This window comes from Bos javanicus, chromosome 9, assembly GCF_032452875.1.
Source record: "Bos javanicus breed banteng chromosome 9, ARS-OSU_banteng_1.0, whole genome shotgun sequence".
In the NCBI taxonomy this organism is placed as follows: domain Eukaryota; kingdom Metazoa; phylum Chordata; class Mammalia; order Artiodactyla; family Bovidae; genus Bos; species Bos javanicus.
This window is the reverse complement of record NC_083876.1, coordinates 81,260,998-81,284,973: the sequence shown is the minus strand read 5'-3', so window position 1 is coordinate 81,284,973 and position 23,976 is coordinate 81,260,998. Positions and strand designations below refer to the sequence as shown.

The window sequence follows — 23,976 nt, the reverse complement described above, 5'->3', positions numbered from 1 at the left end:
TGTATTTGTTCAAAGACACCTTAAATATAGTTGATTCAACAACATTGAACTCATAGCCAACCACACACTTCAAGCTGGCATGAAGATTATCTAACATATTTTAGATAATATTTTAGGCATATTTTCTCCATAAGGCACATGACAGCCCTGCAACACTATGCTTGCTGCTGCTGCTGCTGCTGCTGCTAAGTCGCTTCAGTCGTGTCCGACTCTGAGTGACCCCATAGACGGCAGCCCACTAGGCTCCCCCGTCCCTGGGATTCTCCAGGCAAGAACACTGGAGTGGGCTGCCATTTCCTTCTCCAGTGCATGAAAGTGAAAAGTGAAAGTGAAGTCGCTCAGTCGTGTCCAACTCCTAGCGACCCCATGGACTGCAGCCCACCAGGCTCCTCCATCCATGGGATTTTCCAGGCAAGAGTACTGGAGTGGGTTGCCATTGCCTTCTCCGACATTATGCTTGGGAGCCTTTTAAACAGTGAAACCATCAAGAAAAAGTACATCATTATGAAAAGCATGGCATGAAGCAGAACATAAAATGTTCACTTGTTTACAGTAGGGCTGCTGAAACGAGGAGGCAGAGCATCACATTGTGCTACCCTACCTGGGAGCATGGGTGTTAGAGGACTCAACTCTTAAACTGCCATGTACATGCCTGTGAACGGCCGTGAAAGCACCTTTGACTACTGGTTTAAGGTTATAAATTTTATCGAGTAGGTGAATTTGCAAAGAGGAACTCCATGGTTAATGAGGATTAACTGTATATATGACATGTGTATATATAATCTAGTGATTAATCTCATTTACAGTGATGCTGAAAGCAGAAAATATCCCACACCCACCTTCCTCTACTTGGCTCACAGAACTCTGCCTGCCAGACCCTTACTCTCAAGGCAGAACGCAAGCTTTCCTGAGAATATAATCATTCCATGGAGAAAGAGCTAAAGATACTGACACAGGGAAGATTCAAGAAACAGCTCACCCCAGACCACCCTACAATAAAAGCTCAAAATTATCTGATGCTACCCATCCATTCAGTCTCCAGTGTTTTCTTCCTCCAATCTTAACTGTGAACAACAGACAGGAATTTCCAAAGATCTGAGGGAAGTCTCCAGCATGTAAGCCCATAGTAAACACTATAAAGAATTAAAGCTCTTAGAAATTAAAAGCCTTACATGAGAAATACTCAACAACAGGTTGGCAGGCAGAATTAGTGGAATCTCCCCAAAAGTAGAGTAAAATGACATAGAAATACTGAAACATAAGCAAATTACAGTACCTGTCCAGAAGGTTCTACTCCAAAATAGAAATCGAGAGAAAGGAGAAAATACAAGGAACAAAATAAAAATAATTTTAAACTATTTTCAGGAGTGAAAGGACATCAGTCTCCTGATTGAGAGGATCCAACACAAATGAAAACAGATCTATACCAGTAAGTATTATTGTAAAATTTTATAACACTGGAGATAGATTCTATTGACTTAGAAAAAAGTTAACATACAAAGTTATCAGGAGTCAGAATGGCTTCAGATTCACAAACAATAAAAATGAAAATAAGCAGGGAAAATTTTTCTAAACTTCTGATGGAAAATAACCTGCAATCTAGAGTTTCATACCCAACCAATCTACCAATCAGATATGGGGGTAGAACACATTTCCAGACATGTAAGCTTTCAAAGACTACATCCTATGTTTTCTGCCTCAAGAATTACTGGAGGATATATACTCCACATGGTGAGTAAGATACAGCAAACAGGCATTCAACACAAGGGGGAGAGAAGGATGACAGCTGGGCCCCAGAACCAGAGAAGCAACCAGTTCAGACTGGAGGAGAGCGACTAAAGACACAGATGTGCTGAAGGTGGTCAGAACCGAGATATTCACAGCCTCTGTAATCTAAGGGTTCTATTTCCTATGTTTATTTGGCTCTCATTCTGTTCTGTACTTGGTTTACTTGACCAAATCCCAGAAAAGTGCCTGCTTACTCTGCATACTGATGTCTAGATCAGCTGAGGAGACTCATCTCACTCCACAGGAAGGCTCTGCACTCATCTCTTCAGAGATGGAGAGAGGTCATGCTAAGTAGAGAAGCAGAAAACACAAAACGGCTAAGCAGATAACCCCTAAGCCTATTTTGGCAGGAGATCCAGGATGCTCCAACTGTGGTGACTTGTGTTCCCAGGACTCACTCATCACCCAGTTCAGACATCTGCACGTGGGGTTCCTTAAAACTCTAGGAGCTGAAGACTCAGGCTACTCAGCTATCTTCTCAAGGATGCCTTGATCAAAGAGTCACTGAGCTAGACTTGTGCTTCTCAGTTGTTCAAAGCTAAACAAGATATTGTGTTCACAGGGATACCATGCAGATGGTGATTAATATAAGAGTCTAGGTGGTTTGTAAGAGTTACCAAAGGGAAGAATAAATTGAATAAAAACACACAGGTGGTTTCTGTGTTCTATTTCTTAACCTGAATAACTTGTTCTACTTAACTTGAATAACTGGAATGTTTATTATACATTCTCCTATAAGTCTTACAAGTAAAAATCAAGGCCATTAGAATTTTTACCTTCTTCTGACCTTTAACTGGAACAAGTAAGCTGAATAAAATATACTAATGGCAACACACGAGAAGGAACATAAAAGTATTGATAATTCAAAGTTACTGACAATCTTTATAAAGTTCTGTACTTCACCTAAAGTGATCTGATGACATCACAATGGAGCTGTGGATACATCACAGGTAGCATAAATTATAACAGCTCTCGATACTCTGACTTGTAAAATAAGTTTCAAAGTATCCAAAAAAGTGACTTTACCCCAATTACTAACAGTGTTTAGACAAAATAGGTCCTTAAGATACAGCAGGCATATTCTTAAGTAATTTTTGCCCACTATTTGGATGCCTGAGGCCCTCTTTTTGGCTAAGACTGAATCTAGGCCCTTTTAAGTTTAAGCAATTCTTTTCTGAAAGATCTGTCCAAATAGCCACTGGGGATAACTTTGTAAAGAAAAATACTCTGCCCTCAGTGTGCTCTAGTGAGAGACTGAAAAGATACATCTCAGATGCCAAAAGATGTTAGAGAACATAAAGAAAGAAAGGAACATAAAGAATGCAGAGAAAGGTCTGAGCTATTTTGAAAAACATGGTCAGGGAAAAGTTTATAGGGTAGGTGACAACTGAGCATCACCCTTAAGGAAGATTTATTTACAGTTAAGGGCACTTCAGAGGGAACAGCAAGTACCAAGATTCTCATTTCAAGTGATACTTATCGCAGTGACTTGACATCGCTGGTCATATTTTCTTGCACACACCCTGCCTCCTTGGACAATGCTTTCCTTGAAGGTAAAACTCCCTTATTACTTAGGACACCATACATTTAAACATAGAGCTGAAGTTTCCAACCATTGTTTATACATGACTCACATCATAAATATTCCAAAAAGTTATGAACTTATGTTAAGAACGTTTTTCCTGATTAAAATCAAGATCTTTATATTTGGAGGATAATCTGCTAAAATCACAATGTTTCTCACGAAGACTAGTGGCTTTTAGTCACATTCTCCTAACTGCAAAATATATAACATGTTGACTTAAACCATTTGAGTCAGGCGTGGTAAAATTAGAAGTAACATTCCACATCTTGTTAAGATTCTTGTGGTTTAAAAAAACCTTCCAATGAGATAGCTACCAAAATATATGGTCATCTCTTTAGGATTTAGTACATTCCTAATACAAATACAAATATAAATCATCATCTGGCCTTTTGCTTCCACAGGTTGGTATTTAAATTCGTGCTCTCCAGTTTTCTACTTCTGTAACAACAAGCTCTTCAGCCAAACTTTTTGTATCAATGTCAGTAGAGCACCTAATGTTACTGTTTTCCACAACCCTTTTTAAATTCTACAGTAACTACTTAAGATTTAGAATACATAACATACAGAGAAAGATAACACCTATCAGCTTAGGAAAAGCCACAGTCAAATTATAGATGAAGGCACTTCCTAATAATTTAGATATCGAATATAGCTCACCTGCTAAGAATGGTTGTGCCCCAGCCATTCTGTACCCTGCTCAGACCAACAGTGTCCAGATTTCTTGTTTTTTTTTCAGAACAGTCCAGATAACAAAGCATTAGTCACAGACACATGAACAAGGATCAGTAACAACTTGTCTGTTGCAACAAAGTCACAGCTTACCAAATAATTAACAATTGTGATGGTGTCATTGCTTGAGCCTTGAAAAAGTTAAAAAAATCTCACCAAAAGACAGGGAGTTTTTTCAACTATGTATTTTAATCAGTATGAATAGTTCCAAGCATTAAATAACACGGAAAAGACAAGCTCTCTAGTTTGAACTTAAGTAAATATTTCTGATTTTGAGCCAGGTACTCACTGAAGCCAAGGAAGTTTTCTTGATTATTTCTTCTGTTTCCTGTCTTCACTGTTCCTAAATTCCAAAAACAAGTCAGCCAGTAATTGAGTCCCAGTGACCCTGATATTGTTTTACCACCCTTTTGAAATAACCCTTTGAATACAGCAATGGGAAATTTAGCTTCCAACCAGTGGAACCTTCTCAGGGAAGCTCTTCTTGCCACTTTTGTTTCAAATTTGAATTTTTAACTGGGTTATTTTTCAACATACAGGAAATCAAACCACTTAAGTCCTGAAAAGGAGTGGAAAGCTTTCAAAGAAATATTTGAGAACATCTGCAAAAGGCAACTGGGACAACTGTACAAATAAATGAAGAATAAATCAATTCCATTTAAGTTATGAAAACATTTTTCCTTTAATTTATCCAAACATTTCATGTCCATTGTCATTTATTTAAGCAAATTTAAGCCCATAATATTAAATTCTAAAATATTACAATATTTACAAGACAGTTGGCAGAGAAAACTTGATGATATAAATACAAATACCATACTGTTTTTTTAAAAAATACCTGCCAATAAAAATGGCAGACTGAATAGTTTTCTCTCTTTGAAGATCCTCGTTTATTTTTTAACGTAACGAGAAGTCCCTAATGGGGAAAGCACCTTATCTTAAATGTTCCACTATCATAGCTTTAGACCCTCAACATTCTTCTTCAAGTTCAGCAGCTCTTTTTCCTGCCTTCTTTTCTCCAGTTTGAAGGCTAATTTGTTAGCTTTCTTCTCCACTCTCCGTTCCTGTGCAAGAAAATGTTCATGTTATGAAAATCTTCACGCTGATGTAGACTAACTTTACAAAAGAAACTTCCCATGACCATACCTGCCCCGCCCCAGCTCCTTCTAGTTCTCACATCTGAGAGACTATTTTACCTTGCGCTCTTCTTTGATAGCTCGCTTTCGTGCTCTTTTGTCCTCTTTGCTTTCCCTTTTAGAACGTGGCTGGGTTGACGTCTTAGGGAGATCACTGTTATTAATCATCTGCATTCGTTCAACTTGCTTTGCTGTGAGTCCTTTCTTAGGTAAGACATTGAGAGGTATTCCTGTTTTAGAAGACAGTCGGATTCGTTTGGGCTGCAAGAAAGATAAAATGAAATTGGGTTATTTTCCACTCCTACTAAAAAACAGCTCACTAATGGCACATTTTGTTGCTTTTCATAATGGCACTGAAAGCCACAAAGAGGTAAAGCCCTGCGAAAATAATCTGTACGCTCCATTTCCTACACCGCACACTTCAAACAGCTCAGAACACGATGCCTTACCTTTGGTTGATATTTGATAAGCTGTGGATGGTTATATACATTTGAGTATGTACCTTAAAAAAAACACAAACACACAAAAATCATGTATTAACAAGTTCACTTTCAGTTCAGCAAAAACATCACCGAGTTCCTCCTATATTCTTTAGTGTTTTCACAGTTCAAAATAACAATGGTGTCTGCTGTATTTTTAAATACTTCGATTTACAGCTAAGTAACTGAAATGAACAGTCACTGACAGGACTGAGGCCGAAGCTCCAAATCTTTGGCCACCTGATGTGAAGAGCTGATTCACTAGAAAAGGCCCTGATGCTGGGAAACACTGAGGACAGGAGTTTGAGCAAACTGAGGGAGATAGTGAGGGTTCAGGGAAACCTGGTATGCTGCAGTTCCATGGGGTTACAAAGAGTCGGACACCACTTAGTGACTGAATAAAAACAAACTGAAATATTTTCCCAAAATATGTACTTTTCCAAAAAAATCAATGTACTCAATACTTTAAAATTACTACCATACTTTCAGCAGTAAAACGGATACTTAAGATACTTACTACAAATAGATTCACAATCCCACTTTTCTTTGGCTTCTTCAAGCACTACAGTAACAGTCTCTTCCTCCTCAGACCCATCTAGCTCATTCACTGGCAGGTCCTGATCCTCGAAGGGTTCAAGAGTATTCAGTTTTACACAACTTTTGGTTGAGTTTTCCAAAATGAAGGTAGAGGAGGGGGAAAAAAATACCACTTATTATTACACTATATGTTACTGAAACTGCACTAAAGAGCTCAGGAAACAACAGCCTTTTTTCAAATTCACACACTCATTTGCCCCATCTGCTACTTACTGTCACAATTAGCTCTATCCAGCCTTGCATTGCCCCTGCCATTCTGCTGACAGGAAGGAAAAACCTATCTGTATCTTTACACAGTTTTAGCACATTAAACAAGATCGAAGTTTTCCTATATAACATTATCTTTTTTAAAGCCTTGAAAAGCATTAGCCCATCTGTCTCATGAAAGGATTTAAATAACTCAAAAAATGTAACCCTTGTCCTGCACTGGGATCTACCTATGATAGTCATCAGGCAACACAGACCTTTTGAGCAGATGTAAACACCTCATTAGTTTCTCTCAGAGAAATCACCTTGATGTGGATGATGATTTACCAAACGTTCGGCTACAAAGTTACGCTAATCAGGTTGAAGAGACAAACTCTGATCTACTTCTCAGAACACCTTTTCATGAAGATGAAGAGTATATATACTGAGAAGTCAGAATGAGTCTTCAGCCGAAGAGGCTAGAAGCACCATATCCTCCAAGTGCCTGTGACCTTGTACTCTAACCCTGTGATTCCATCACGACTCTCAGGTCAAAGCTACAGAAAGTGGCTCTCAGTGTTTCCACTTACTGTTAGATTCAGCTTCGGGACTCTTAATAGCAAAATATGAGCAAAAGGTTAGGGAAAATGTATTATTTTCAAAATATGGATTCTGACTGAGTAGTTTTTGAGATTCTGCTGTGCAATTACAGACTATTTGAAAATGAAAACAAGCAAGAAGTCAAATAAAAGTCATCATACTTCTCTGCCTTCTCTTTATAGTAGTCATTCAAAACTTCCTCTAAGCGATTACTGTCTACTTGAATGGAACCTTCCAGTTCAGCATTATCCAGAGCTCCAATTTCATCATCATCATATTGCTCATAAAACTTGAATGTAAAGAGAAAACATAACATGAAAAGTGAATGTGAAGACTATAGCATTTAAATGTTAATTTTACATTTTACTCCTGTACAACATTTAAGTCCTACCATGAGATCACAACTACTAATAAAGTATTAGGAGAGATTTAGCACCATAATAATACGATGTGGAAGACATTCTACTCAGCATTCTAAAACTGACATCAAGACTGAAAATAGGCTTTCATTTAACATGAAAATGACCACTGATATAAGAGAAAACGCCTACACAATGGGAGAAAATATTTGCAAATGTTAAGATCGTTAAGAGGTTAATACACAATATACATAAACAGTTCATAAACTCAACATCAAAACAAACAAAAAAAAAGCCCAAATAATCTGATTAAAAATGGGAAGAAGACATAAACAGACATTATTCCCAAGAGGAAATGCAGATGGTCAACAGGCCATAAAAGATGTTCAAAACTGTCAATTAGCAGGGAAATGCAAACCAAAACCACAATGTGGTATCACCTCATACCTGTTTGAATGGCTATCAGAAACAATAAAAATAACAAATACTGGTGAGGATGTGGAGAAAAGGGAATCCTTGTACACTGTTGATAGGAATGCAAATAGGCGTAGCCAATGTAGAGAACACTATGGAAGCCTCTCAAAAAACTAAAACAGAATTACCATTATGACCCAGCAATTCCACCTCAGGGTATATATTTGAAAGAAACAAAAACACTAACTTGGAAAGATGTGTGTATCCCAATGTTCACAGAAGCACTATTTATAATAGCTAAGGCATAGAAGGAACCTAATGAGTGAACTCCGGGAGTTGGTGATGGACAGGGAGGCCTGGCATGCTGCGATTCATGGGGTCGCAAAGAGTCGGACACGACTGAGCAACTGATCTGATCTGAAGCACCCATCAACAGATGAATAAAGATGCGGTATGTGTATACACATGTATAAACACACACACACAAGAATACTACTCAGACATAAAAAAGAATGAAATTTTGCCATTTGCATCAACATGGACGGACTTGAAGGGTATTATGCTAAGTGAAAGACAAATACTGTATGATATTGCTTATATGCAGAACCTAAGAAAATGCAATCAACTAGTGAATACAAAAAAGACTCAATACGGAGTACAAACTAGTGGTTACCAGTGGAGAGGGAAAGGACAAGGGGAAAATAGGGGCAGATTAAGATGCATAAACTATTAGGTATAAAATAAGGACATACTGTACAACATGGGAGAATACAGCAAATATTTTACAACTATAAATATTTTATAATAAATATAAATGGAATATAATCTTTAAAATTGTGAATCACTATACTATACACCTGTTATTTATATAACATTGTACATCCATTTAATTTTTAAAATGAAAGGAGGTTATTCTGTTCAGCTTGAACAAATCCTAGGCAGAAATCTTTACCTCAGAATATTTCAGATACTTCCATAGTCACTGATTATGCAAGCTAATAGACTGTGTAAATAAACGGTGTTAATGCACAAATTTCACTCTTTGTTTAGATGATGTTTACTGTATTATTCAAATGCTGTAAACACTGTCAGGCTTTGTGAAAGAATTAAGCAAGGGGTGATGTAACTCCTGAAAAGTGAGGTTATTAGTAACAGTTTGCCTAGTTCTTGGAGAAAAGAGGGAAATGAATACTCGCTGAAAAGGCAAAGTTAAAACCTTTATCTTAGGTATTTCTTGAAGGAATTTATTCATCATTTACTTAACAGTCTGAATTCCTGACATATGCCAGATACCATATTAGGTCTTGGGATATAACAGTAAGAAAAACACTCAAAAAAAAAAGACAAGGGAAAATGGAATTTTGTTTATGCCCAGGCCAATGCTTGAAGATAGCATACTCTTAGAGATTAGGATCAGAGAGGTTCAAAATCAAATTATCAGATTCTACGAGGAATGTCAGGAGGTTTGATCAGTCACTTTCTGACTTAAACACATTCTTTCCAGAATGAAAACTGGGGCCATTTTATGATCTGTTATTAAAAGACACAGTCTGACACTGAAAATTCTAGCTTTGGGTTCCAATGTCATAATGTGTACTAGGAATTGGTGTTAAAAGGCTCCCCATTTGGAAACCTTACCTTTTCAAACCTCTCATCATGTAGGGTCAGCTGTTCATTCCTCCTCATGACTGAGGACGTCAAGGAATACTCAGTAAAGCGACTTTTTGTTTCCTCTTCCCAGAAGAAGTGATTTTCTATAGCCCCAAGAGGTTTTCCAGGGGCAGACATATCCTCATCTGATGAGCCTGCACGGTCATATCTATCATCATCACTACCTCCTTCCTTCTCATCATCCACATCTTCCCACTCACTGTCATCTTCAGCCTCAGATTTCCTAAAGTCAGAGCCATAAATTAACTGTCAAAACAACTTGAAAAACAACAGAACCAAATGACTTTACACAAGTAAAATTTGAGGGTATTTCAGGCAGGATCCTTGTTTAGGCAAGAACAGCTGTGCTGCTTGACCTGTATGATTTGCTTGGAAAAGTAATGAACTAGCAATCAAGCGACTTGGACTTTAGCCCCATCTATTGATGGCTTGTAGGGACCTCAAGTCTTACATTTTCTATCCTATAATGAGAAGACTCAGACCAAATGCTCTCAAAGGTCTCTTCCAGCTGTAACTAATGGTTATAGACCTATGGAAGCAACAGTCAGGGCATTCCTGCTTCAAAACAAACCACACATACTGTATCTCCATTCCCTCTTCCTCTTCTGTTGGCTTATTGGCCTGAAGAATGAAATCATCTTCAAGTAAATTATCCGGATTATCAAAATCAAAATCATCATCAAGAGCTGCAACAATGTCAGGATCAAAATCTAACCGAGGTCCTAGAAGGAAAACAAAAATTGAGCAGTAATTCCCAAGAAAGCATGATTCATTCACTTAACTAATATAATTCGGCAGCTATTACATGCCTGACTCTATATACTGAGGATAAAACAGTGATTAAAATTTTTTAAAGTTCAGGAATAAAAACATAACTGCAAGAAAATTTAAAAAAGAAAAAGTCCCTCTGGTTCGAATACCCACTGGGTAAAACACAGATCTAAAATATTAAGCTGTGTCTATTTAGAAAAATTCAAAGCTTTTACCCGCAGGAAAAAATTGGGCTTTAAATTCACCTGTTAGAAGAAACAAATTATTAGGCTGGTACAAAAGTAATTGTGGTTTTGGACTGTGAATTTTAAATCATTATAACTAGGCTCAAACACATCTTTATTAATAGGAACCATTATAATCAACACATTTTTGCTAACGAGAAATAAGCTTATTTCTATACTGTAAAAATCCATGATTCAGGATTCAATGAACTCTTCAGTTCAGTTCAGTGGCTGAGTCGTGTCCGATTCTTTGCAACCCCATAAATCGAAGCATGCCAGGCCTCCCTGTCCATCACCAACTCCCGGAGTTCACTCAGACTCACATCCATCGAGTCAGTGATGCCATCCAGCCATCTCATCCTCTGTTGTCCCCTTCTCCTCCTGCCCCCAATCCCTCCCAGCAACAGAGTCTTTTCCAATAAGTCAACTCTTCACATGAGATGGCCAAAGTATTGGAGTTTCAGCTTTAGCATCATTCCCTCCAAAGAAATTCCAGGGCTGATGTCCTTCAGAATGGATTGGTTGGATCTCCTTGCAGTCCAAGGGACTCTCAAGAGTCTTCTCCAACACCACAGTTCAAAAGCATCAATTCTTCGGCGCTCAGCCTTCTTCACAGTCCAACTCTCACATCCATACATGACCACAGGAAAAACCATAGCCTTGACTAGACAGACCTTTGTTGCCAAAGTAATGTCTCTGAAAGCATTTTCTACATCCTATTGGTTGTGGAAGTATTTTCCCTGCAAAGTTGTTGAAACGCTTGAAGAAGTGGTAGTCAGTTGGCGAGAAGTCAAGCGAATGTGGCATATGAAGTACAACTTTGTAGCCCAATTCATTCAGCTTCTGAAGTGTTGATTGTGTGACGTGTGATCAAGTGTTGCTGTGGAGAACTAGGCCCATTCTGTGACCAATACTGGCTGCAGGCTTTGTAGTTTTTGGTGTATCTCATTGATTTGCTGAGCGTACTTCTCAGCTGTAATGGTTTTGCTGAGATTCAGAAAGCTGCAATGGATCAGGCCAGCAGCAGACCACCAGTGATCATGACCTTTTTTTGGGTGCAAGTTTTACTTTGGGAAGTGCTTTGGAGCTTCTTCTCCATTCAACCACAGAGCTGATCATCCCCAGCTGCTGTATCAAATCCACTTTTTCACTGTATGTCACAATCTGATCAAGAAATGGTTCACTGCTGCATACAATAAAAGACCCTTCAAAACGATTTTTTTGAGTTTCAGTCAGCTCACAAGGCACCCACTTATCAAGCTTTTTCACCTTTCCAATTTGCTTCAAATGTCGAATGACAGTAGAATGGTCAACACCGAGTTCTTGGCAACTTCTTGTGTAGCTGTAAGAGGATCAGCTTTGATGGCTGCTCTCAGTTGGCCACTATCAACTTCCTCTCATCAGCCACTATGCTCCCTCATCTTCAATGCTCTCGTCTCCTTTGCAAAACTTCTTGAACTACTACTGCACTGTAAGTTGCTTAGCAGTTCCTGGGCCTAATGAGTTGCTGATGTTGTGAATTGTCTCCACTGCTTTACGACCATGACCCACTTTTGAACTCCAATAAAAAAAAAAATCGCTCAAATTTGCTTTTTGTCAAACATCATTTCTACAGTCTAAAATAAACATGAAATGAACAGCAAGTAATAAGTCATTAGTATAAAAACACATAAAGCAGGAAATGCACATTAAAATGATGTATAACATAACCACTTTTGCTAAAGAATGGATTCCCATATCAAAGGGCAAAGTTCAATAATGCAAATCACAATTACTTTTGCACCAACCTAACAAATATCTGTAGCCTGTGAAACTCCTGTCTTTTCAGACTCTTTGTCTTTCCAGACTATGAGATTTTATCAAATCCCAACCTGTTTCTTTAGCTGTGTTCTTCTATATGTAAAAATATTAAGAGTCCTAGAAACACTTTCAAGTTCAAACCTATAAACTGACATGGCTTTCAACACCCTTCACAGAGTGGCCATTACTTGACCTCCAGCCTTGTTTTACATTAACCCTTACCCTTCATTCCAGGCCTACTACAGATAAAAGGTGTGTAGATTCCTATATTTATGCTTTTTCTTGGAATATCCTCTCTTCCCCACCCTATCCCATCTACCTACTTAAGTTCTAAGACATCAACCACGACATCTTTGGGGCTTCACAACAATCCATTCATTTGTACTATGACTGAAATTTCCCATTCTTTGTCTATCTTTCCCACCTGATGATAATTAAGAGGTCAGAGACAATGTTTTTTTTCTGATTTAACCCAAACTCGGTCATAGTGCAACTAAAAAATCTGCAGAATGGATTAAATGAATGAATGACACATGGCAAGTGTTGGTCAATAATTAAGGCAGTTTAGTAGGAAATATCAAACACCACATCTGTTGACTTCTGTTTGTTCATTTTAGTCCTGGTACTGCAAAAAAGAACCCAAACATGATTAATTTTTGGTGTATCTAGAATAGACGGTACGATGGACTTCTATGAAATACTTCTCTACACTCTTGGGAGAAATTCTGAAAGCACACAGATTAAGTATTCTCATGACTGCACCACACGAATGTAAGGCTACCTGAGTTACCACTGTTTCCTTTGTGAGAGGTTAGGTCAAGGCTAAAATTCCCCTACTAGATCACCAAAAATAATCTTCCCACTTTTCTCTCCAACTAGGAACTTTAAAGATTAAGAATTTGATGACAATAAAGAGACACTGATCACTGTTACCCTTCCTAATTTAATGATCTCTAATCTGAATTCAAACACATCTCAATTGTTCCAACACTTTATCAGGTACAGAAAAACTTTGTATCGTTACTATATGTTGCTTTTTGTAAAATACAGCTCTGTCCACCTGAAGTTAAAATTATACATACCTGAAACAGGAGCTGCTTTATTTAACAATCCAACATCTTCCTCAAACTCTGATGCAAACACTGAGGAAGGCAACTTAATTCCACTGGTCTTGAAAAATAAATTATGCAATGGTTAGATTTATTTAGAAATACTTTTGAACTACTAAGAGTTGAAGTGCCCCCCGAATTCACGTCCATCCAGTTCAGAAAGTGACCTGGTTGGAAACAGGTTCCTCATAGATGTAATGAGTTGAGATGATACTGGATGATGGTGTGTCCTTATAAGGAGGCCACGCAAAGACAATAAGACACACAGGGAGAAAGGCATATGAAGATGTAGGAAGACTGGAGTGCTATGCCTACAGGCAACAGAAAACTAAGGATTGCTGGCAACTACCAGAAATTAGGAGACAGGCATAAAAAGATTCTTTCTGAGGCCCCGAAAAGGAACAACCTTCCAAAAACTTGCTTTCGGACTTCTTGTGACAGAATACATCCCCGTTGTTTTAAGCCACCCAGTGGTAATATGTGGTAATTTGTTACGGCAGTTCTACTAACACAACCATATTCTGCATTGTCTCACTTATACTCCAGTTACCAATTTTGAACATGTATATCCCCATCATGTCAAAAGCACCTTCTCTGTAATACTTCACAAAACTTAATCTAGTATATCACTTCACTTAATCCTATCGACTCCATGAGTTGTCAGCATGTTTTAGTCAAACACAAGCTAAGAAAGGTTAAATGGCATGACTGCCTGAGACTAGTTAAGTGAGGTTTGGAGGATTCAATCCTGGTCTCACAACTCCACTCTTCAAATTTCAAAACAAAATTAGTCTTTTCCTACCTAAACCAGAGGTAACGTCCTCATCTCTGGTATTGGCACAACTTTTCTCTGAATTGGTTGCTTAAATCCTAGGAAGATCATAAATCACTGTTATCCACTCATTGTTTTGAACTTCTGCATACAGTTACTTCATATCTATTTTCTGGGCACCATCTTACTCATGGCTAACCAGGGCACAGATGACGGTTAGATGTTGCTTAATCTACATCTAGTCCAATCTTTTATTCAGTTCAGTCATGTCCGACTCTTTGAGACACCATGAACTGCAGCATGCCAGGCTTCCCTGTCCATCACCAACTCCCCGAGTTTATTCAAACTCATGTCCATTGCATCGGTGATGCCATCCAACCATCTCATCCTCTGTCATCCCCTTCTCCCACCTTTAATCTTTCCCAGCATCAGGGTCTTTTCAAATGAGTCAGTTCTTCACATCAGGTGGCCAAAGTATTGGAATTTCAGCTTCAGCATCAGTCCTTCCAATGAACATTGAGGACTGATTTCCTTTACTATGGACTGGTTGGATCTCCTTGCAGTCCAAGGGACTCTCAAGAATCTTCTCCAACACCACAGTTCAAAAACATCAATTCTTTGGCGCTCAGCTTTCTTTATAGCCCAACTCTCACATCAATACGTGACTACTGGAAAAGCCATAGCTTTGACTAGTCAGATCTTTGTTGGCAAAGCAATGTCTCTGCTTTTTAATATGCTGTCTAGATTGGTCATAACTTTCCTTCCAAGAAGCAAGTGTCTTTAAATTTCATGGCTGCAATCACCATCTGCAGTGATTTTGGAGCCCCCCAAAATAAAGTCTGTCACTATTTCCACTGTCTCCCCATCTATCTGCCATGAAGTGATGGGACCAGATGCCATGATCTTCATTTTCTGAATGCTGAATTTTAAGCCAACTTTTTCACTCTTCTCTTTCACTTTCACCAACAGGTCTTTAGTTCTTCGTTTTCTGCCATAAGGGTGGTGTCATCTGCATATCTGAGGTTATTGATATTTCTTCCAGCAATCCTGATTCCAGCTTGTGCTTCTTCCAGCCCAGCATTTCTCATGATGTACTCTGCATATACGTTAAAGGAGCAGGGTGACAATATACAGCCTTGACGGACTCCTTTTCCTATCTGGAACCAGTCTGTTGTTCCATGTCCAGTTCCAACTGTTGCTTCCTGACCTGCATACAGATTTCTCAAGAGGCAGGTCAGGTGGTCTGGTATTCCCATCTCTTTCAGAATTTTCCAGTTTGTTGTAATCCACATAGTCAAAGGCTATTACTGCCAGATTAAAACTCCTTGTCTACTCTATGTGTCCAGATTCCTTACTGTTACTCAGTAATGGAACCTCCACATAAAATCAAGTCCAGTTCCTTACATCATGGACTAATTCAAAGTAATTTATGGAGCACACATGTGCTAGACACAATGACCCACAATACTACCTCATGTCCCTTCCTTCTGACTGGAATGATCCTACTCTCTTCAACAGACTCCACCCTTTTTAGTGGCCAGCTCAGTTTCTTCATTCTCCATGAAGCTCTTCTTGATTACTGTTCTGGAACTTTCCTGTGTCAACTCTCTCATTCTGCACACCGTACAATCTACTTCAACATGGGCTGGCAGATATTTTCTGACTGGTCCCTAAGCTTTAGTTTCATCTTTTCAACTACACAGTTGATAATGTAAGAGTCCCCACAATGTGTTCTCTGCCCATGGACCTCAAAACTGTCCCATCCTCGGTCAAGGAGCAGGCAGGAAGCCAAGATGCACACACTCACTGGCTCACAGACACAGCCTGCTGAAAGCCACTGAAGAGCACGAGTGCCTACATAGTAAGCTGTCAGGGCTTCTAAAGAGTTTTTCAGGCGCATAAACATGGGCAAAGATCTGGCTTTCTGCTGTAGAATCCTATTTCTTAAAAAATGTACTCAGATATAGTTCACATATTACAGTTCAGCCATTTAAAGTGCATAATTTAATCACTTTGGTACATATTACAATAACTTTTTAAAACCTGTGGTAAAATATGTACTTTTAAGACACTTTGTGATTATCTATCCTTGGACTCTGGGGTTAAAAAGAGGAGGATAACCTTGTGCTCAATGAATTACCTTTGGAGAAAAGAATCATATATATAGAGTTTAGACAGTAATTACATTTTGGATAAAGGCCTGTGACTTTTTTACTGGTTGCAACGATTCTGAATTGCTCTCTGCTGTGACAACACCTACTTTGCTTCATGAAAAAATCAGGGACTGACCACACATTACTAATTTCTTCACTGCCTTTCTGTACTGCTTTACTTTCTGTTTTTAGGGCATATTCAGTACTCCTGGTTTACTCACTTTGGTTGTTTGTTACACATTACAGTAAGAAACACATAGGACCCATCCATATTTTTGCATCATGCTACTGAAAACCAATGGCACTTGTTTTTCCAACATAATCCACATAGCCTTATAAATATCACTGAAGTGCCCTTCAATAGTCCTATTCTGTTAGAAGAGTTAATTAGATAGTGGTTACTTTTATCCAAAATTAATTAAACAATCTTTTACTGGCCAATACAATTTAGCCGGAAGAATGTTAGGAGTTCACAAAAATACACAGAACTATACAAAAAAGACCTTCATAACCCAGATAATCACGATGGTGTGATCATTCACCTAGAGCCAGATATCCTGGAATGTGAAGTCAAGTGGGCCTTAGAAAGCATTATTACGAACAAAGCTAGTGGAGGTGATGGAATTCCAGTTGCTATTTCAAATCCTGAAAGATGCTGTGAAAGTGCTGCACTCTCACTTTATGCCAGCAAATATGCCAGCAAATTTGGAAAACTCAGCAGTGGCCACAAGACTGGAAAATGTCAGTTTGCCTTCCAATCCCAAAGAAAGGCAATGCCAAAAAACGCTCACACTACCGCACAATTGCACTCATCTCACACGCTAGTAAAGTAATGCTCAAAATTCTCCAAGCCAGGCTTTAGCAGTACATGAACCGTGAACTTCCAGATGTTCAAGCTGGTTTTAGAAAAGGCAGAAGAACCAGATATCAAATTGCAAACATCTGCTGGATCATCGAAAAAGAAAGAGAGTTCCAGAAAAACATCTATTTCTGCTTTATTGACTATGCCAAAGCCTTTGACTGTGTGGATCACAAGAAACTGTGGAAAATTCTGAATGAGATGGGAATACCAGACCACCTGACCGGCCTCTTGAGAAATTTGTACGCAGGTCAGGAAGCAACAGTTAGAACTGGACATGGAACAACAGACTGGTTCCAAATAGGAAAAGGAGTCCGTCAAGGCTGTATATTGTCACCCTGCTCCTTTAATGTATATGCAGAGTACATCATGAGAAACGCTGGGCTGGAAGAAGCACAAGCTGGAATCAAGATTGCTGGAAGAAATATCAATAACCTTAGATATGCAGATAACACCACCCTTATGGCAGAAAGTGAAGAGGAACTAAAAAGCCTCTTGATGAAAGTGAAAGAGGAGAGTGAAAAAGTTGGCTTAAAGCTCAACATTCAGAAAACGAAGATCATGGCATCTGGTCCCATCACTTCATGGCAGACAGATGGGGAAACAGTGGAAACAGTGTGAGACTTTATTTTCTCCAAAATCACTGAAGATGGTGACTGCAGCCATGAAATTACATGATGCTTATTCCTTAGAAGGAAAGTTATGACCAGCTTAGATAGCATATTCAAAAGCAGAGACATTACTTTGCAGGCAAAGGTCCGTCTAGTCAAGGCTATGGTTTTTCCAGTAGTCATGTATGGATGTGAGAATTGGACTGTGAAGAAGGCTGAGTGCCAAAGAATTGATGCTTTTGAACTATGGTGTTGGAGAAGACTCTTGAGAGTCCCTTGGACTGCAAGGAGATCCAGCCAGTCCATTCTGAAGGAGATCAGCCCTGGGATTTCTTTGGAGGGAATGATGCTAAAGCTGAAACTCCAGTACTTTGGCCACCTCATGCGAAGAGTTGACTCACTGGAAAAGACTGTGATGCTGGGAGGGATTGGGGGCAGGAGGAGAAGGGGACGACAGAGGATGAGATGGCTGGATGGCATCACTGACTCGATGGACGTGAGTCTGAGTGAACTCCGGGAGTTGGTGATGGACAGGGAGGCCTGGCATGATGCGATTCATGGGGTTGCAAAGGGTCAGACACGACTGAGCGACTGAACTGAACTAAGCAAGAAGTATGGACTGGAGGAGCTTATGATCACATCTTCCCCAAGGAAAAAGTCTAGACTATGACAGGACTGGAGAAGAGAAGCAGCGGAAATTGATGCTTTTTGTATCTCTACTTTCTGTCTATAAACCCAATATATTCATCTTTTTTTTTTTAAGTGCCAAAAGTGATATAAAGGTTTAACAAGAAAATTTACTATACACTAGTACTAAATTAAAAAGACGGACTTTCCTGGTAGTATAGTGGGTGAGAATCTGCCTGCCAATGCAGAGGACATGGGTTTGATTCCAGGTCTGGAAGATCCCACCTGCTGTGGGATCAGCTAAGCCTGTGCTTAGAGCCCATGAGCAGCAACTACTGAGCGCAGATTCAGCTCTCTAGCTGACACCATTTCTTGCCTCAAACAGTTACCTTGATTTAAACGTGGTGGTTTACTCACTCACGGCCCCTCACACACACTCACACTTGAATTGCTAAAGAGTCTTACTGAAGTTACTAAAGGCTCTTCTCTCCCATCTCCCCTGTAAGGTGCGCCGAAGGGACTTGTGGGAATGAGCTCCGAGGGCCCAGACGGTTCCTTCAGGTGCTGCAGGTAGTCGTAGTCGTCGTCAAAGAACACTCCATACTTCCTCTGCTCTGCTCGCCTTTCTTCATCTTTTATCTAGGATAATAAACAAAATGGACATAGTACCTACTCCAAGGATAAAACCCAGGAACCTTCCAATGAGCACAGCTTTCCGAACATGGGGCAGATGACCCATGAACACTCTGGCTGATAGGAATGAGACAAAGACTTCTTGACAAACTCAGGAAACACAGGATGCCACATAAAATTAAAATGGAATGAAAACTGTTTCTCCTTCCATTAGATACTTCTGTGCAACAATTCAAGCCAAGAAACACACACACACTATTTTACCATGTCATGTGGAGAATTAAAAGACTAGGGCGCACTGGAAGGTAAGTACAATTTCCTGAATGTATACGCAAAGAAACTTCTCAAGGCATAACACCAATTGGCTTTACAACAAAGCTAAATATGCCTGGGTTCCCCAATACTTCCTTCCACATTACCCACACTTAACAAGTATACTCTGACTGATAATTACCAAATCAACCTTTTAAAAGCTCCCTTGCATTTTCTAAAGCTAACTCATGAGTTTTACATTTCATGAGATGACCAGGAGGCAAAAATACTGTTTGTGGTTATGAAATGCCAATATCTCATGGAAAGCAAAGACTGAGCATATGGTTGTGCCCTAAATAACCCAATAAAGCATTGTTGCTGATGGATTAGTGAATATTTTCCATTACTCTACAAGACTGCTCACTTAAACATCTCCAATAAAAATATTCTCTCAATCAAAATAAACATGCATGATGTTAAAATGAACATATTTACTGAGAATTAAATCACATATTTTGTTTCCCAGAAGATCAGTTATCTGAGAACAGCAGCTGACTAATATAATTAAAAACGATCAACAATCCACCGACAAACTTACTGGCTACAGAACAGGACCTACCTTCTGTGTAGGCAACAGAACCCTCTGGGGTGCAGTCTCGTCTGCTGCTAAAGGATCTCTTTGGCTCCGGTGGACCAGGTGAAAAGACACAGCTTTCTTCTTCTCTATAAAGGGCTTTTTCTTCCTGTGAGGCTTCAAAGAAACAGAATCACAGTAATAAATCAGAACAACAGCAAAAAATAGTTTATATCCCACACAGGCATCTTCAATAAGTTATGGAAAGGATCAACAGATTGTCAAAACCTGCACTTTCAGGGCAGGCAACATCAACTATGTTAAAAAAAAAAAAAAAAAAAGGCAAAACAAAACAAACTACCTTCCTTCAACAAACCTTTTTTGGGAGGTACTCCGTGCCAAACCTAGTTACAGGTGCTGGGAATATAGCAATGGGAAAGTTAAAGTTCCTGTTCTCCACAAGCAAATCACCGAGAACCGGGTTTCAGGTGAAGGCAAGCAAAAGGAAACACAGGGATGGGTAACGACTCAACAGTTACTTTCAAGTGGGGGCTCAGAGAAGGTCCCTCTGAGTCTGAACCAGAATGGTTCACACCACCACAGGAAATCTGAGGAAGAGTTACAAGCAGGAGAAACACTTCCTGTACCAACTATTAATACCATGACACAACAGCTGAAATTGAAATACAAGATTCACCATCGTTCTACCTTCTCGTTTCACTGCACAACCTCGAGTTTCTAAACTGAAAGATCATTCCAGTTGAGTAGGCCCAATCTTAGAAGCTCCTCTTCCCCAGAGTAGACAGATGAGCAGACACCTACCACTGCAACGTCTGGAGAGACGAGCAAACCCCTCTCCGCCTGACGTCACGGAGCACTGGGTGTCGCATCTGTGTGCCTTGTTATAGGTTTTTAGGCCTCTAGGAGGGTAAAGGTTAGGCCATCCTCTTCTGTCTACTCCACAGGCACGCTAGGCCGCAGAAGCCCCACTCTAAACCGCAAACTATGCCCGCGGTGGTGAGGGTGACCCAAACTGGGACAATGGGCCAAAAGCCGCCTGCCTTCACCTTCGGACGTGCCATCCCAGTTCCAGGATGCAGAAGCCGTTGGCTTAGGGGACCCAGCCTGGCCTCTGCCAAACCAGGGCGCCCCAACTCCTACTTACCATGCTTGCAGCCGCGCGGCACTCACGCCAAACAGGGACGACAGCACTCTCCTAGTCGGACGGAAGGTGACAGGGGATCTCCCGAACGCCTCTGGGAATCAGCTCACCCCCCAGTCTTTGCTCCACTCCACACGTGCGGCTCCAGGAACCGGCTGGAAATCACTCAGCAGGCCATGGAAACGGACCAATCGCCGAAAGGCTGAAGGATCACGGCCGGAAATTACGAAAAGCTCACGCCGGCTCAAGGATCGCGAGAAACTATTGGTGGGTGGGGCTGTTTCCACTCCCGGGAGGGCGGGTCTTTTCTGTCCGTAATTAAATCATCTGGGGAAGGGAGTCGTGGGCGCTTGTGCGAGATGAGGCGCGAAAAGGGGTCGCTGTTTATGGGCGAACTTGCTTTTATATCGCCCTCTGCTCAGAACAGAAGCCACGGATCTAGCATCCCCATTGACAGTTGTATTTCCTGCCTATTCCTCGCCGTAAACAAGACAAACAGAACACACAAATAAACTGTACAAAAGAAAGGTGGCCACTCTCCTGGGTCCTCGACGTTTCAAGTTCCCTTTTTGGGTGGGACGCAGAGCTGGTTGCCTTAGCAACGGAGGATCCTCAGTTCAGTCGCTCAGTCGTGTCCTACTCTTTGCGACCCCATGGACTGCAGCACGCCAGGCTTCCCTGTCCATCACCAACTCCCAGAGCTCACTCAAACTCATGTCGATTGAGTCTGTGATGCCATCCAACCATCTCATCGTCTGTCGTCCCCTTCTCCCACCTTCAGTCTTTCCCAACATCAGGGTCTTTTCAAATAAGTCAGTTCTTCACATCAGGTGGCCAAAGTATTGAAGTTTCAACTTCAGCATCAGTCCTTCCAATGAATATTCAGGACTGATTTCCTTTAGGATGGACTGGTTGGATCTCCTTGCAGTCCAAGGGACACTCAAGAGTCTTCTCCAATACCACAGTTCAAAGCATCAGTTGTTTGGTGCTCAGCTTTCTTTATGGTCCAACTCGCACATCCATACATGACTACTGGAAAAACCAAAGCTTTGACTAGACAGACCTTTGTCTGCAAAGTAATGTCTCTGCTTTTTAATATGCTGTCTAGGTTGGTCATAACTTTTCCTCCAAGGAGTAAGCATCTTTTAATTTCATGGCTGCAGTCACCATCTGCAGTGATTTTGGAGTCCCCAAAAATAAAGTCTCTCACTGTTTCCCTTGTTTCCCCATCTATTTGCCATGAAGTGATGGGAGAAGATGCCATGATTTTAGTTTTCTGAATGTTGAGCTTTAAGCCAACTTTTCACTCTGCTCTTTCACTTTCATCAAGAGGCTTTTTAGTTCCTCTTCACTTTCTACCATAAGGGTGGTGTCATCTGCATATCTGAGGTTATTGATATTTTCTCCCGGCAATCTTGAGTCCAGCTTGTGCTTCATCCAGTCCAGCATTTCTCATGAAATGGGGCCTTGCTATTCTAGGCAGCACTTAGGCTTAATCAGGTCATTATTTTCCATTTAATGAACTGTGTTCAAACATCCAGTTAACAACCCTTCCCCCCAACTCTGTTGACAGTCGAGGCATTCAGACTAATATATTCAGAATCTCTTTGGTGTTTGCATACCTTAGCTTAGGAGGTGGAAACTCATGTTTATTCTTTTTCAAGCTATCCCTCAAACATTTGGTCATAGTTTAAGCAAAGGCTATAAGCATATCTACTTAGGGCTTCCCTCTTAGCTCAGTAGGTAAAGAATCTGCCTGCAATGCAGAAGACTAGGGTTTGATTCCTGGGTCGGGAAGATCCCTTGGAGAAAGAAATGGCAACCCACTACAGTATTCATGCCTGGAGAATCCTATGAACAGAGGAGCCTGGCAGACTACAGTCCATGGGATCACAAGAGTCAGGTACAACTTAGCAACTAAACTACCACCACCATATCTACCCATCACCACCACAAAATTTCAGATGGGTGCTGGCCCACTCTCAGAGCTTTTCCTGGGCAAAAGAGGATGGTAGTGTAGTCAAGTTTTATCAGCAGGCCTTTCTTCAAATTTGTATTTCCTCTTCCCAATTTCTGGTGTCTTTCCAAAGTCTAATTTTCCTTGAATTGTGTCTTTATATCCTACCTATGGTGGTGCAATGGTAAAGAACCCGACTGCCAATATAGGAGGTGCAAGAGACATGGGTTCCATCCCTGGGTCAGGAATATCCCTTGAAGGAGGAAATGGCAACCCACTCCAGTATTCTTGGCTGGAAAATTTCATGGACAGTAGAGCCTGGCAGGCTATAGTCCATGGGGTCACAAAGAGTTAGACATATCTGAGCATTACAATTATAAATTTCTATGGAATATTATACTTTTATTACAGTGAAAATTACAGACAATTTAGGATCATAGAACTTGTGTTAGAATAATGCTTTGTAACAGGGATACTATCAATACAGAACACTCCTATGTGCTTCACATTCAATATAATCAAGCTTCATGAGTGAAGGTTTTGTTTTGATCTGTTTTGTTTACTACGTTATCTATCTTCAGGACCTAAAATAGTGCCTGGCGGGTACACTCAATAAATACTTGTTTAAATGAAGTAACATTCTGACACTTTACCTGAATTATCTTAGATCTTCCTGACCATAGCACTATGAAAGAGGTACTATTATAAACACTAAGTCAAAGCAAGTCAAATCAGAATTGGATGGGTTTGCTTGTCTAAAAACATGCATCATTTCCCACTGAAGCACAAATTTCCCCCTATAATATTGAATAATAATAGTAGTATACTTGGTATACTAGCTGAAATTGGTTTCTGGCCTTTGTTTTACTCTTATTGTGTAACCTGGGGCAAGACACCTTCAGTTTACTGACCCGAATGTAAAATGGGA

At 40.1% G+C, this 23,976-nt stretch overlaps 2 protein-coding genes across 7 annotated transcripts in view; both read right to left on the bottom strand.

The window, feature by feature from the left end:
* Positions 1 to 4,143, bottom strand: part of ZC2HC1B (zinc finger C2HC-type containing 1B) — a 53,102-nt gene extending 48,959 nt beyond the window's left edge. For 5 of the 6 annotated variants that reach the window (XR_009738573.1, XR_009738574.1, XR_009738575.1 and 2 more), the window contains exon 1: positions 4,031 to 4,143. Coding sequence is in view for 3 of the 6 variants with exons in the window: in XM_061428200.1 (XP_061284184.1) it covers positions 4,031 to 4,058 (28 nt within the window). In the remaining 3 variants the exon portion in view is untranslated. Of the gene's footprint in view, positions 1 to 1,982; positions 2,540 to 4,030 lie in introns of those variants that run through there. The other variant, XM_061428201.1, reaches the window with a different exon arrangement.
* Positions 4,144 to 4,271: 128 nt separating this feature from the next.
* On the bottom strand, positions 4,272 to 21,307 carry LTV1 (LTV1 ribosome biogenesis factor). Its single transcript, XM_061428187.1, has 11 exons — positions 21,095 to 21,307; positions 19,975 to 20,106; positions 18,936 to 19,109; positions 13,422 to 13,509; positions 10,125 to 10,266; positions 9,512 to 9,767; positions 7,262 to 7,389; positions 6,235 to 6,374; positions 5,688 to 5,740; positions 5,299 to 5,499; positions 4,272 to 5,166 (listed from the first exon to the last, which is right to left on the bottom strand). Exons 1-11 carry the CDS (start codon positions 21,095 to 21,097, stop codon positions 5,056 to 5,058), a joined length of 1,428 nt encoding a protein of 475 aa, XP_061284171.1. The 5' UTR covers positions 21,098 to 21,307; the 3' UTR covers positions 4,272 to 5,055.
* Between the last annotated feature and the right edge of the window lie 2,669 nt (positions 21,308 to 23,976).